Source organism: Erythrolamprus reginae, chromosome 6 (genome assembly GCF_031021105.1).
Source record: "Erythrolamprus reginae isolate rEryReg1 chromosome 6, rEryReg1.hap1, whole genome shotgun sequence".
Taxonomy (NCBI): domain Eukaryota; kingdom Metazoa; phylum Chordata; class Lepidosauria; order Squamata; family Dipsadidae; genus Erythrolamprus; species Erythrolamprus reginae.
Window position 1 is genome coordinate 49,490,272 of NC_091955.1, and position 16,007 is coordinate 49,506,278.

At 40.1% G+C, this 16,007-nt stretch overlaps 1 protein-coding gene across 1 annotated transcript in view; it reads left to right on the forward strand.

Annotated features, from left to right (window-relative positions):
• ZDHHC17 (zinc finger DHHC-type palmitoyltransferase 17) overlaps positions 1–7,895 on the forward strand; it is a 61,514-nt gene extending 53,619 nt beyond the window's left edge. The window contains exons 16-17 of the mRNA XM_070755752.1: positions 5,567–5,661; positions 6,986–7,895. Of these exons, the coding sequence (XP_070611853.1) occupies positions 5,567–5,661; positions 6,986–7,124 (234 nt within the window). The 3' untranslated portion in view covers positions 7,125–7,895. The remainder of the gene's footprint in view (positions 1–5,566; positions 5,662–6,985) is intronic.
• The last annotated feature ends 8,112 nt before the right edge of the window (positions 7,896–16,007 follow it).

The window sequence follows — 16,007 nt, forward strand, 5'->3', positions numbered from 1 at the left end:
TCTTCTACGCATAATTCTGCGCTTGCGTGGGTCCAAAACGTCATCATCTGAATCAATGGAAGATAAGGGAGATTGACTGCCTGGGCTGTGTGCCAAGCCCCCCTCTGCCGAGTTACTCCCACCTTCTTCTTCGTCCGAGGAAACTAAACTCTGAACTGATTCTGTCGGCAATAACACAGGCCTGTGACATGTTGAAGTTTCGCCTGCATCCACCTCCACATTCTGTGGGGTAGGAGCTGGGCCAGAGCCAATCACAACACTATTGGATCTTTCTTTGTGAAAGATAATATAATACTATCAGTAAAATTTTGATCCCAAAATTTCTGAGAACGTGAACATTTACGGGACCGCCTTCTGCAGCATACCTCCCAATGACCAGTTAGTTAGGGCACACAGGGTTGGCCTTTTCTGGGTCCTGTCAGCTAGGCAGTGTTGGTTGGCGGAGCTACATGGCATTCTCTGTGGCGGTGCCAGCTTTCTGGAACCAACTACCCCTAGAAGTCCAGACTGCCCCCACCCTACTGGCCTTCTGGTAGGTCGTGAAACCCTAGCTTTGCCAACAGGCCTGGGGTCGTTGAGCAATATGATAACATCTAGATCTGACCAAAAGGATGTGAATGATTTTAATTTATGCATTTTTAATTGTTTTTAGATTGCTTTTATATTGTTGTATGCTGCCCAGAGTTCAGAAGGAATTGGGTGGTCTATAAATTTAATTAATAAAACAAACAAATTGAAACAAGGATCCTAAAACACAGGTCTGGAATCTGCTCTTGGAAGTATTCCTTTTAGTAAGAGTCATTAATTTGGTCAAGCTCTGTCTGAGTAATATTTTAGTAGTTGATTTCAGTGTTTTGGGTTGTTGTTTTTTGTATGTGTGTGTGTGTTTGTTAATATTGCTGATCCTTGAAAGTTCAGCTGAATGTTTTTTTTAAAAAAAATCCTGAGGGTTTTGTTTGTAGAATTTAGTTTTAATTACTATTTTAATTTATTCAGAAAATGTACATATCTTCTTGTTAACTACTATTTACATTTAGTAAAAAGCAAAATACAGCTAGATGAAGAGAACTTTTTTAATGAAAAGGGAATAATTTAATGCTAAATAAATGTTATCACAACCCCTGTTTTAAGTTCCATTACAATTCAATGTTTTCGGAAATATGTGAGTACAGTGATCCCTCGATTAGCACGGTCTCGATTAGTGCGAAACGCTACAACACGGTTTTTCACAAAATATTAATTAAAAAATACTCCACGGTTTTTTTGCTATACCACGGTTTTTCCCACCCGATGACGTCATACGTCATCACCAAGAGTCACTTCTCTGTCTCTTTCTCTTTCTTTCCTGTCACTATGCTTCAATCATTTTCTCATTTCTCTTTTTTTCTCCCCTTTTTTCTATCATTTCTCTCTCTCTTTCTTCCTCTCTCACACTCTCTTCCTCCCTTCTCTCTCCCCCCCTCCACTTGCCCACGAGAAGAAAAAAAGCAACCTCTGCCGGGCAGCTCCCCTTGTGCCCCCGCTTTGTGCCTGCCTCTTTTGGGGATTTTTTTTCTTTTCTTTTTTGCGCTGGCGGCGGGAGCTGTTGGGGAGGGCTCTGCCGGGAAAGGCTGTGTCAGCGGCGAGGTGGCCATGCCGTTTTTGTTCCTTCTAAGCTGCTTGTGCGACCACCTTGCACAGAAACATTTGCCCCTTTGCGCCGCCCCACCACCCGTTCCTGCAAGTAGAGGTCGGGTGTGTTACCGGGAGCTGGAGGTGGCGTGGGGCCGGACACTAGGTGCTGGGGAGGACAAAGGAGTGAACGTAGCTACTGCCTCTCAGCTGCAGAGCCGAATGGGGGCGGAGGCAACAGCGGAGCCCGGCGCTGGGGCCATGCGAGGCTGTTCATCCAGGGGGGCGTGGACTGGCAAGTCGCCCTCCTTTCTCTCTCTTTCTCTCTCTTATACCACACCGGTAACAGGGAGAGAAAGAGAGAGAGCGGAGGGCACCTTGCCGGTCCACGCCCCCCTAGATGAGCGGCTCCGCATGGCCCCAGCGCCGCCCAGGCAAAGGGGAAACCCCAAGATCGCTTGCCGCTTGCCGTATTGCAGCGAAGGAGGCGAAGCAAGGCTCCAAGCTGCAATACGGCAAGCGGCAAGCGATCTTGGGGTTTCCCCTTTGCCTGGGCGGCGGGAAGACCAAGGGAAGGTTCCTTCAGCCGCCCAACACCTGATCCGCTCCGCAGCGCGGCAGCAGCGAGGAGCCGAAGATGGGGTTTCCCCTTTGCCTTTACCCCATCTTCGGCTCCTCGCTGCTTCCGCGCTGCGGAGCAGATCAGCTGTTGGGCGGCTGAAGGAACCTTCCCTTGGTCTTCCCCGCCGCCCACATGCAAACTCCACCATCTGCGCATGTGCGGCCATGAAAAAAATGGCGCGCATGCGTAGATGGTGTTTTTTACTTCCGCACCACTATAACGCGGAAATCGATTAGCGCGGGAGGTCTTGGAACGTAACCCCCGCGCTAATCGAGAGATCACTGTATAGTAACTGCCTGTAAAAGACTGCCTGTTCCTGAAAGGAGTCATGGTTGTTCCATGAGTCACTGGTTCAGTGGATTGGATTCATACTAGGTTTTGAATGTCCTTTGTTCAATCTTATGTCTTATTACTGATCTCTTTTACAAAGGAAAATATTGACTCAGATGTTGGCTCGGTGTTTACCATATTTTTCAGTGTATAAGACGCACTTAAGATTTTAGAGGAGGAATAAAATACCAGTGTAGCAGAATACCTTTACAACCATGGACATTTTTTAAAACCATGTACACTTTTTACAAACTTCACAGCTGCAGGACTTGTGGACTTTAACTCCCAGACTTCCTCCACCAGTCATGCTAGCTCAGAAATGGGAGTTGAGGTCCACAAGCCTTAAACCTGCCAGGTTTGAAGACCCTTTTACTCCTAATCCTAACTTAGAGGTCTTCAAATTTGATAGCTTCAAGACTTGTGGACTTCAACTCCCAGAATTCCTCCACCAATCATGCTATTTTAGGAATGGGAGTTGAAGTCCACAAGCATTAAACTTAAACAAAGATCTTCAAACTTGCCAGGTTTGAAGACCCTTGCACCCCTAACTCAGGGGTCTTCAAACTTGGAAGTTGGTCTTCAAACCTGTCAGTCAGCTTGCTGTCAAACTTGGAAGTTGGTCTTCAAACCTGTCAGGCGGCTTGCTTCAGACAGCAGAGGCGGTGGCAGCTCCTCAGCTTCATCCAGCGGTGGCCAGCAGCGGTGGCAGTTGCAGTCAGCAGTGGCAGCAACTTTCCCATAGTCTGGCGGCAGCGGCTTCTCAGCAGCTGTAGTGACAATTGTCAGCAGCAGCGACAGAAGCTTTCCTGTAGTCTGGTGGTGGTGTAGTCAGCAGTGGCAGTAACTCCTCACAGGCTTTGAGCAGGAATGGCCGCAGCATCAGCTCTTTCTCCGCAGCTTTCTCGTGTTTTAGCGGCCGTGGTAGCAGCCAGCCACCAAACTGCATGAAAAGTTGCTGCCACAGGACTACAGGAAGGCTGATGCCGTCACTGCTGACCATTGCCCAACCTCCCCCCCGCCATACAACATTCTGTGTATAAGACGCACCCAGTTTTTGACGCACTTTTTTTGAGGTAAAAAGGTGCGGCATACATACCGAAAAATACGGTAACTTGATTCAGAATAGCTAATATGGTACCTACAATATAGTGAAAATATACTTTATGTTTGATAACATATTCTTTTAAAATATACCGTATATACTCGAGTATAAGCCGACCCGAGTATAAGCCGAGGCACCAATTTTTGCCACAAAAACTGGGAAAACGTATTGACCCGAGTATAAGCCGAGGTTAGAAAATGCAGTGGCTACTGGTAACTTATAAAAATGGAAAACAATAAAATTTCATTAATTGAGACATGTTTTAGAATATTTATTTTAAAGAAAACCAGTAAACTAGCTCTGTAAATTTAAAAGAGGGTAAACAAATTAACAATATTAACAATAAATTAAAAAGTAAAAAAAGTAGCTCGATCAGGAACAAAGCTAAAACCTAAGAGTTAAAATCCTTCAAAACTGGATTCCTTCTCATCATTAATTGGATTTACATTATTGTTCTGTTTTTATATATGCTGTGAGCCACCCTGAGTCCTTGGAGAGGGATTGCATACAAATCCAATTAAATAAATAAACAAACAAACAAACAAACAAACAAATAAGTGTATCCAAAGAAGAGCTTCAGCATTAGCTGCTGTGAGGTTATCAGCATAGAAAACCAAATAGATAGATAGATAGATAGATAGATAGATAGATAGATAGATAGATAGATAGATAGATAGATAGATAGAAATAGATAGATAGATAGATAGATAGATATAGATAGAAAGATAGATAGACAGACAGACAGAAAAATAGATAGATAGATAGATAGATAGAAATAGATAGATAGATAGATAGATATAGATAGAAAGATAGATAGACAGACAGACAGATAGAAAAATAGATAGATAGATAGATATAGATAGAAAGATAGATAGACAGACAGACAGATAGAAAAATAGATAGATAGATAGATAGATAGATATAGATAGAAAGATAGATAGACAGACAGACAGATAGAAAAATAGATAGATAGATATCGATAGAAAGATAGACAGACAGACAGACAGAAAAATAGATAGATAGATAGATAGATAGATAGAAATAGATAGATAGATAGATAGATATAGATAGAAAGATAGATAGACAGACAGACAGAAAAATAGATAGATAGATAGATAGATAGATAGAAATAGATAGATAGATAGATATAGATAGAAAGATAGATAGACAGACAGACAGATAGAAAAATAGATAGATAGATATAGATAGAAAGATAGATAGACAGACAGACAGACAGATAGAAAAATAGATAGATAGATAGATAGATAGATAGATAGAAATAGATACAGATAGATAGATAGATAGATAGATAGATAGATAGATAGATAGATAGATAGATAGATAGAAAGAAAAATAGTTAGATAGAAAAATAGATAGATAGAAAGATAGACAGATAGAAAAAGAATTCCTGTCTAGCTCTGCCTCACAACACATTATTAGATCATATCCAAGCAAGGACAGCAACTACCACAAAATACCATTTTTTAAACAGTTTAAATCCTTTCAAAGGAGGGGGAGGAGAATCTGGCAGCAGGGGGCCTTTTTAATCCGACTCACCATTGCAAATGGCTGCCTTCTTTGCTTGAGTTAGGGAGAGGAACTACGGCGTGCCAGAGGGGACAAAAGCTGGTGCCTCCTCGCTCTGGCTCAAGCAATGGCGCCCTCGTGTGGTGACTTTGTCAATGACCCGAATATAAGCCGAGGCTGTGTTTTTCAGCCCATTTTTGGGGCTAAAAAACTCGGCTTATACTCGAGTATATACGGTAATTGGAAAGGATAGCACATTTTCATTATCATATGTAACCATGTTTAAATGAATATTGGTTCTGGTTTTCGTTGCTTGATATTTCTATAATTTCAATACTGCTAAATATTAATTGGCTATTTTAATTTTTTTCTAGATTTCTTGTTTAGGTATTACTACAAATGAAAGAATGAATGCCAGACGATATAAGCACTTTAAAGTAACAACAACATCTATTGAAAGTCCATTTAAGTAAGTACAATGTGTTTAATGTTTATTTAAATGTTTACATGATACTCAAGATGAAACAGATTAGATATGACTGAAAGTTAACTAGTCAGTTTGTGTAGATTGTTTAATTATCTTTTTAACTTTTCAGTCAAATATAATAAATCAGTATTTTAGCAGGTTTATGTGATGAAGGTATGGAATTTTTACCATTGAAGAAAAATAGCCGAGTAGTCACAAAATAGCTCATTGATTAAGTATCTATTTTTACTAGCTATTCTTCCGTTCAAATTGACGAGCACTTTGCGATTGAATTTCAACTTTTAAAAAATAAATCTTTTCAAATTATAATCTTAATAATGACAGATTTTGGATCCAACCAGGGTTGTAATAGAACGGTAGGAATAATTCATTGAGAAGTTTCATTCACTATCACAGCAGGAGTGTCTCCTGAATATGCCCATCCATTCTCCAAGCAGTCTAGCTGCATTGTAGCATAGTGTACGTACAGAGGAATGCTTCATTTGTGACTGAAAGAAAGTTTTCACGTGTCCTGGTCCAGCATGTAACACTAAACTGCCTTTATATGGCATACAACAGTTTTAAATTACTTCTTTATGACCCGTGATAGTGTTATTTTTTAATATTCCCTTGAATTCCTCAAACTTTGTCTAGTTTCAGTTCACTCTACCTTCTATTATCTCATTTATCTATCTCAAACACTTTGAAATTCAAAATTTACCTACAGTAAAATCAAATAACAGTAATCTGATTCCATTAAAAATTAATAGTCTGATGGTTGATTCCAAAAATATTACTTGTAAAATATAAAAACACCTATGAATCTACTCAGATTTTCAAGTGTTCTTTTCCAATAAAATGCTAGAAAAGATTACAGAACATTTGATATTTTTTCTTAATTCTCTTTTCATTTTCTCAGTCTTCATACAGTACTCCATTTTTAGTACTAACAACTATTCTGGGCTTCTTTCTCACAGCTGCTGTCATTTTTGTAATTTGGTTTCTATCACTAATGCTAAATGACATGTATTACTCCCTGGATATAGTACCAGTCCCTTTTGAAACCTGGAATAACAGATTAGCAGCATGTTCCCATTACAAGGCTGAAAAAAGGCAGATGTATGTAAGATTTGTTATTTGAATCTGGTATTCAATTAATAGCCTGTAAACTGTAGCAGTTCAGTAATAGCAAATATTGTCAGTACCAACCAGCACAATAATTACTGTGGATATCATCCATCTTATTATTATGGGTAACTTTGTATTTGTTAATTGCAATATTAAGTACTAGACCTTTCTCTCCCCCCCCCCCCCTTTCTCTTTTTAGCCATGGATGTATAAGAAATATTATAGACTTCTTTGAATTCAGATGCTGCGGTTTATTTCGTCCTGTTATCGTGGACTGGACACGGCAATATACAATAGAATATGACCAAACCTCTGGAACTGGCTATCAGCTGGTTTAATTCCCACTTCCAATCTGTGAGCATATCAGATCTGAGTGGTGCCTGGAAGTTTGTTTCTTTTGAATCGACCTCACTTGAACAGTAGCATGTTATGAATAGAGCTAACAGTGAATCCAATGGTACCTTCTTTGCATCTGTTTTATTAACAGAAGTTTTAAAAAGGACAGAATAAACTGCCAATCCTGACAATGAGGAAGAAGAAGGGAATTTTAACTGTTCTTACTACAGGAATAACTCAGAAAGACATATTCACACAATTATATTTTAGTTTCACAATGAAGCATGAATTGTTAAAAATACAAACAGAATGAAGTCATGCTGTGCTGAAGATTCAATATTTATTTCATAATTTGAACAATTTCATTTGAAGTTAAATTTTTTGAAGCTTAACAGGTCTTAAGATCATTGTATTATATTTACTGCAATGAAATTTTGTATAGATTTGCTGTAGTATTATGTGCATTGAAAAATGTACATTAAATACTGTAATGAATTATGTAGTTTTGTTGGGGTCTACCATAAATTGTGAAGTTGAGGATGTTCGTCACAAAACTCTTACCTAAACGTAAAGATAATTATTATCAGTTGTTAGGTTTGATTTATTTCTGATACACTAAATTACTCATAATAAAACGTATATGAAATTATATATCTTGGGCAGAAAAACCAACATAGAGGAAATAAACTTCTCTGCCTAACGCAAAACACCACTTAATTGCATGATGATAATTTCTAAAATTAGACTACAAAATAAAATATGATCTGCAAAAATTGAAGAAAAATGTAATATATGCTGTTAATACAACTTTGTTTCATAAGTAATGTGAGACATTGTGCATGATATATTCTACTGTCATTAGAGAATTGATAAACAAAATGTTATATGGGAGCCAAAAAAAAATCAAAGGTTAAATTCTTAGTAATTAGGATATGATTGTTATTATATTGGATGCAGTTTAAAGAAATATAGCTTGATCAAAGTAATGTTAAAAAAAATTAATTTAAGCTAAATCTACAGTGGTACCTCTACTTAAGAACTTAATTTGTTCCATGACCAGGTTCTTAAGTAGAAAAGTTTGTAAGTAGAAGCAATTTTTCCCATGGGAATCAATGTAAAAGCAAATAATGTGTGCAAACCCATTAGGAAAGAAATAAAAGCTCGGAATTTGGGTGGGAGGAGGAGGAGGAGGAAGAACAGGAGGACAGTCGCTGCCAAAGGAAGAAGGTTAGGTGAGGGGAATTTAAAAAATCCAAAACTTTAAGGCAGTGAGGAGGAGCACGCGCTTCCCATACACCTGGCGTGAGGCTGCGCCAGAGAGAGAAATCCAGGCAGGCGAGAGGGTGGAACCTTCCGGTCCTTTGACCAAAAGGTGGCGGCTGCTGCTGCTACCTGCTTCCTCTTCCTACCCATGCTGAAGGGCTCCCCTCTCCTCTCACTCACCCACTTTGTAGCTGGCGCCTTTCCTTCACTGTGGTGACTCCTCAGTTTGGCTGACGCCGAGTTGATCCTCCCGGGGCAAAGCACCCCCTTTTGCCTTTGCGTGCCCAGATGCTCTGGCAGGCAACCTCTCACCGGGCATATGGGAGGAAGCGTGAGGGAGTCACCACAACGAAGTGGTTTATTCCCTCTCCAAGCGCCCAGAGAAAGGAAAATGCTTTGTTCACTCTGAGCTGTCAAAATCTCCTTAAGCGCCATTGAAAGCTCCTCTGGCAGCCCAGAAAAGCCCGAGATGGCCAAGATTAAAGGGAGAGTGGCAGGAAACTGGCCAGGCCTTCGTGCCGCTCTCAAATTTCCTGGGAATTTTTTCCGGGCTCAGGTTCTTGAGTAGAAAATGGTTCTTAAGAGGCAAAAAAATCTTGAATACCCGGTTCTTATCTGGAAAAGTTCTTAAGTAGAGGCGTTCTTAGGTAGAGGTACCACTGCATTTCTTTGTAGCACATGTAAGTTAACAATGATATTACAAATGTCATGAATTATATGGTATGTTGGTAAGTGGAAAAATACAATAAATTTAGTTTCAAATTATGAAATTTGAAAGGCAAGGAGTAGTGTAACGTCACATTCCAGAAGCAATTTTTTTGTTGTTGAATGTGATGCACTGATTTTCAGTTACAGCATTTTTATATATTCCTTGTGAATTTTTCACTGCTTCCTTAAATATTGTTTACAGAGAGACTTGAAATATGTTTAGGTTCTCTTTAAGTGCTGTAGCAGTATAGTGGTTCAAGAATCCTGTGAGGAGGATCTAGGGAAGGAATCTTTAATACAGAAGTAGAGACCAGTGTAAAGAATGTGTATCTGTATATAAATAATTTATCAATTAGTTTTTTGTAAGTGTGTGTGTATGTACATGTGTGTATGTTAGAATATTTAAAAGCTGCTCATTTCATTTTATTCCACACAAAAAAATAGGATAATATCTAATGGGCTTTTTAGTAATGATCAATATTGCTATTAATAGGCACTATATCCTGCAACTTCACTGCATGTTTGATGCTTGGCAAAACTAGCATTTCCTGTAATATTGAGATTACAGGTATTAAAGCAATCCAGTGGTATTCCCACCCCTTGCCTTAGAAAGAGGAGCAGTGAAACTGTAAATAGTTGATGTTCAGTATTTGCAAGTATGCTTTCCCCCCCTTCAAGGTATTTCTTTGATTGCCAGGTATCCATAGTTTGCAAGTACCAGATATCAAGATTTACAGAAATGCAACCTTAGTATAATTTGGATATTTTAATATTGGGAAACTTCAACTAATCTCTAATACACTATGTTTGAGGTTATGAAAATGAAGTTATGCAGTGAGGTAAAAGGCCTATGCCAGTTTGGAAGATACATTTTAGAAAAAATACTAAGAATATATTATTCATGCATCATTTCCTCTAACTTTTAATGTTAAAGCTAAAAGATTAAAAGCTAAAAGATTACCCAGCACTTGATTTCATTTTTTAATACCGCAACTTTTAGCAGGTTTGAGAAGCCCTATTTATTTTCTCCTTTAATAATCATGTTTTCTTCTTTAATAATCATGTTTAGAATCTTAATACCCTTGATTCTGCTTTGGGAAAAATGTATTTTCTCATAAACAATTGCTTTTGAAAGGGCTCAGAAGATGAATATATTTGTAGCTCTTCTGCTATATCTAAAAATGTGTACCATATAGAGTCCTCGTCCAAATACTTGTCCTTCATACAATAAAAAGTGAGGAAAAGTATTACTGTATTTTTCGGAGTATAAGACACACCAGAATATAAGACGCACCTTAGTTTTTGGGGAGGAAAATAGGGAAAAGTATCTGCTTACCTGGTATTCATCTGGCTAGCGTACTTACTCTGGTCAGCTTCAGCACATTATTTTATCCCCTTGTTAATGGCTTTAAAAAAAATTTATTCTGAGACAGTAACAATGAAAGAGCTTGCAAGCCAGTAAGAGCTGGGAACATCATTTGTACCTGGAAAGAAACAGTCGGAACAAGTAGAGCAATGAAAAAAACCCTGCAAAGATTTAGGGTTTGGAAAACATTCCTCACAGAGAGTAACAATGAAAGAGCTTTGAAGCTGGTAAAAGCTGGGAACATTGTTAGCACCTGGTTAAGGGCTGGAAAGAAATATTTGGAGCAAATCAAAGACAGGGTTTGGAAAACATTCTTTGCAGAATTAACAATGGAAGAGCTTGCAAGCAGTAAGAGCTGGGAACATCGTTAGCACCTGGTCAGGGCTGGAGTAATGGGAAAAAAAACCCTGCAAAGACTTAGGGCTTGGAAAACATTCTTCACAGGAGAAACAATGAAAGAGCCTGCAAAGTAAAAGTTGGGAAGATCGTTAGCAGCTAGTTAGGGCTGGGGGGGGGGGGGTGGAAGCTACATTCAGAGTATAAGCTGCACCCTAATTATCAGCTTCTTTTAGGGAGGAAAAAGGTGTGTCTTATACACCAAAAAATATGGTAATTTTCTTTTAATTGTCAGAGAAAATAGTAGTGAAAGATAAATGTTCAATATTTAAGGCACCTAGAATTATTCTTTTGCCAGAAATTTTGAAATGCATAGTCTGCAACCCAAAAGGGAGAAATACATAGAATTTTTTTTTTTTTGCTTGAATGTATTGCAGCACCCTAAGGCCTCTGTGAACCCAATTTAAAAGATTAGAAGTACGACATTCATTGATATACTAAGGATTAACATGTGACCTAGAAAAATTATACATATATTATGCAGGTTTTACGTTTTCCCATGCACAACTCCCCCCCCCCCCGGGTTTCTTTTTCAACAATTAACATGCATTAAAAGTGCATCACTGTTTTAAATTGAATATTTTGTTTTTCTAATTTATTTATAACTGTGCCAAGTATTATTTTATTGTTATGACTGATGTATTACATTGTGAACAAAATCTGTAAAAGGTTTAATAAAATAGTTCCCCTTCCATAAAGCTGTCGTTTTTGTAAGTTATTAATCAAATAAACATTTGTCTCCTAGATACTACTGCTTATGTTGGTTTTTGCCCTTGCTTTGCTTATTCTGATTGTTTTGCTCCAGTGGCCCAGCTCTGGATATCTCTTTTTAGTTAGAGATGGAGTCTGATTGAACCCAATTTAGGAGGGACAGTAGAGTCTTGTTTATCCATCCTTCGGATATCCAACATTCCGTATCATCCAATGTCGTAGCTGCTTGGGGGCATGGCTGTAGGCATTTCCACGCCATCAGACATTCTCCCAAACATGGCAGCTGCGATGGAGAAGCATTCCCCAGGATGCCGAGAAGAGCCGGGACAGGGGAGATGCAGGCTGCTGCCCCACAGAATCAGTTCGGGTCTGCTGTCTGGAACTTCCTTCCCCACTTCCTTCTTTAAAGTCCCAGTTGGGAGGTGGTGGAGGTCTTCGCCCCTCTCTCAGCCTGTAAAAGCCCACCACGTCCTGGAAGTTCCCGAGATGTGGGTGAAGACTGCCGTACAGCTTCCATACGGCTTCCTTGGCATTGTAGTGATGGCAGGGTGGGTCAGCATGCTGTAAACCAAGCTGCTGCAGGGCCCAATCCTATAGTCTATGCCCGGGCTTCCTCGGAAGATGTCGGGGGATCCGAAAGGTTCAGAGCGTCCCCGTCAGAAAGCAGGCGAGACCCCAGTCTGGCATCACCCCAGCCCGAGGACCAGACCATGAAGGCGTTCAGGGGCTGCTTCATCTTCTCCAATGGCAGTGATGGTGTTTCAGGTTGGGCTGAGTCGGATTGGGACAGGTCCGCTGCCACCATACTGTAAAAACCCGGGTCCACCCTTCCGCCTATCAGAGGTAGGTGCAACTAGAGAGCCTTGAGAGATCCAATTTCTCCCCGGATCAGCCGGCAAGATAGGGAGCACCATGGCGGACGGAATACTTTCATCCCAGGACCTCCTATTTATTTTTCTCCTGCCTTTACAGTAGAGTCAAGTGTATTTCCTTTGTAGACAATTGCACACAGGCCAAGAGCTATCTAAACCTTCATACAGTAGTAATGTAAAGCATGTATGTGTAAAATTGCTCCAAATGGGTGCAGATGTAGATTTATTTAGTTGAGCAGTGTATTGGCTAGAATCAAATCAAAATATACATTTAAGCATGCTAATATGTTGAGTGAAATCCTAAAATAATGTAAAATTCCAATTCATTAGAACACAATGTATTCACCTTTCTTCATTCTTTTATTTTTGCTTACTACAGTGAAACCTCATCTTACGAACGCCTCTTCATACAAACCGTTCAAGATACGAACCGGGCGTTCAAGATTTTTTTGCTTCTTACAAATCATTTTCGTCTTATAAATCTCGCTTCTCTCTCGGCTGCTGCTGCTGCGAGCAGTGGCCAAAACAAGAGCTTTTAAGTTTGCAGGCTCTGAGGATCGCAAGGGAACTGGAGCCAGGCAAAGCATGAAGGCAGCATCCGAGGAGCTCTCCACAATTGCCCCATCTCACTGCCAGTTTCCCCTCTCGCCTGCCGATTCCCCTGCTCAAAGGTGAGCGGAGGAAGCGGCGGGCGAGAGGGGATTTCCCCCATCTCCCTGCCAAAATGTGTCGGTGGGAGCCCCGGCCATCCATCGCCCGCCGCCCCTTCCTGCCAGAAGGCTGCGGGGGCCAAAGTCCCGTGTGGGGAAGGGCGGAACTTTCGGCTCCTTGCCCGTCTCCCCCCCCCCCCACACGCCGAGGCCGCCCGGGAGCCCTCGCTGCTCAAGCCCCTCCCGCACAGGAATGAGGCACCAATTTGCTGGATGGTGGTTTAATATGACTCTTCACGATGACTTAAATGCAGCAATAAACTCCATCCTTCCACCGTTTTTTTTGTTGTTGTCTATCTTTGTTCAAAAAACCCCTTTGGAGTCTGCAATGCCAATGGGTATTTTTCTCCACCCGGCCTCTGTTTCCCTTTATCTCGAAGCCCAGAAGGAGAGGACACCTTTCTTTTTAGTCTTTTTGAAAGAAACACCTGGGATCTTCCGGATGGAAGAATTGAAATAAAGCTTCTGGCAGGAGGAGGGGTGGGCGAAGGATGGCCAGGGCTCCCACTGACACATTTTGGCAGGGAGATGGGTTCGCTGCTTTTTTTTTTAAGCCTTAAAGTTTTGGATGTTCCTAATGGGTTTGCAGGCATTATTCGCTTTTACATTGATTCCTATGGGAAACATTGTTTCATCTTACAAACTTTTCAACTTACGAACCTCGTCACGGAACGAATTAAGTTCGTAAGATGAGGTACCACTGTATTTTTAAGTGCTTACATGTTCTGTCGGGCTCTCTGGTAGACTCCTCCCAAAAATTCACAGGTACAAATTTCAGACACAGACACGTTTGAAAATTCAAAGCAATGTCCTTTATAATGAAAATTCACTTAACCTAGGCCCTCTTTTGGTATAGCAAAGAGCACTCCTCTCCAAACAAACTGGTAATTTGTACAAGTCCCTTATCGGTTCTGTGATACTTAGCTTGCAGCTGTGAGGCAATTCACAGTCCTTCTTTCACAAAGTGAAACACACTTTGCTCTGGTTTAGTTTCAAAGCGGGGAAAAATCAGCACACAAAAGGTCAAAGTCAGTAAAGCAGTCGCAAAACACAACGATCAGATAATCCTCCACAATGGCCAAACCCACAGGCTGCTATTTATAGCAGCCTCACTAATTACCACAGCCCCACCCAACCACAGGTGGCCTCATTTTCTTTGATAATAATCTCTCAGTTGTTGTTGCCTATGCATCGCTCTACGCATGCGTGGCTGTATCATTAACTCTTGTTCTGAATCCAAGGAGGAGCTAGATAATTGATCTCCTTCTGAGCTGTCTGCCACACTCTCCTCCCTGTCACTCATGTCTTCTTGGTCAGAGGAGCCTTCATCAGCAGATTCCATCGGGGGGGGGGCAAAACAGGCCTGCAGCATGTGGATGTCTCCCCCACATCCACAGTCCTTGGGGCAGGAGCTGGGCCAGAGCTAACCACAACATTACATGATTTACACAATCCAAATAGTATAAATATTCAGCAAGCATCACTTTCCATATCTCTAGGAATATGGATCCTTAGGTATATCCCTTGAAAAAGCCAAACACACTGTATAATTTTGATTACAATCATAGAAACATAGAAACATATAAGTCTGACGGCAGAAAAAGACCTCCTGGTCCATCTAGTCTGCCCTTATACTATTTTCTGTATTTTATCTTAGGATGGCTATATGTTTATCCCAGGCATGTTTACATTCAGTTACTGTGGATTTATCTACCACGTCTGCTGGAAGTTTGTTCCAAGGATCTACTACTCTTTCAGTAAAATAATATTTTCTCATGTTGCTTTTGATCTTTCCCCCAACTAACTTCAGATTGTGTCCCCTTGTTCTTGTGTTCACTTTCCTTTTAAAAACACTTCCCTCCTGGACCTTATTTAACCCTTTAATATATTTAAATGTTTCGATCATGTCCCCCCTTTTCCTTCTGTCCTCCAGACTATGCAGATTGAGTTCATTAAGTCTTTCCTGATACGTTTTATGCTTAAGACCTTCCACCATTCTTGTAGCCTGTCTTTGGACCCGTTCAATTTTGTCAATAGTTCAATTTTGTCATCTTTCTTTTAGGATATAAATAGTTGCTGTCAGTAGTTCAACTGAATCACGCCTGTCAAACTGGCAGGCCATTCCCAACCCAGTTCCACAAAGGATATGTCATGATATATGACTCGATTGAATTTGATGCCTATGCACTAAATGCATCAGTCTTAAGTAGAACTTCAACATCCAGATTCTTCTGGGCAATATGCTGACTCTGTAAACCCCTTAGAGCTATGAAGCAGTATATAAGTCTTAAGTGTTATTGTTATTTCTACCCAACCACAGAAAGATTTGCTTTGCCCTTATCCTTCTTCCTATGTGGACTCCCAGTTTTTAGCTTAGTGTCTTTAACCATTACACCAGACTGTTTTTTTTTAAAAGAGGTTCGACCATGTTATTTGTTGCTAATGTGACACGTGGCAATGTGACAATGAGATTTTTAAACATTTAGTTTAATTAATCTCTTCAGAATGCTGAAATTGAATATTAATTAGCCTGAATTATAATTCAGGGAATATTTTTTATATCAAAAGTTTTTAAAACTACATGTTCAATGCACACAAGTAATTTCTGTTTTATTTTCTGCAGCAAAAATTGTATAATTGGAGGATGCTAGGGACATCACACCTATTTTCCTGAACTTCTGGAACACTTATATGATACAGCCCAAATATAGTTGTATTAGATTACTATACTTTTTACACCAATTTTCTATGATGCTATAAAATATATGCATGATGTATCAAAGGAATTTTAAAAAGGAAGTTGCAGTTATTTAAGCAATAGAATATGAATGATTTTTACATCAGACATTTCAATGCAAA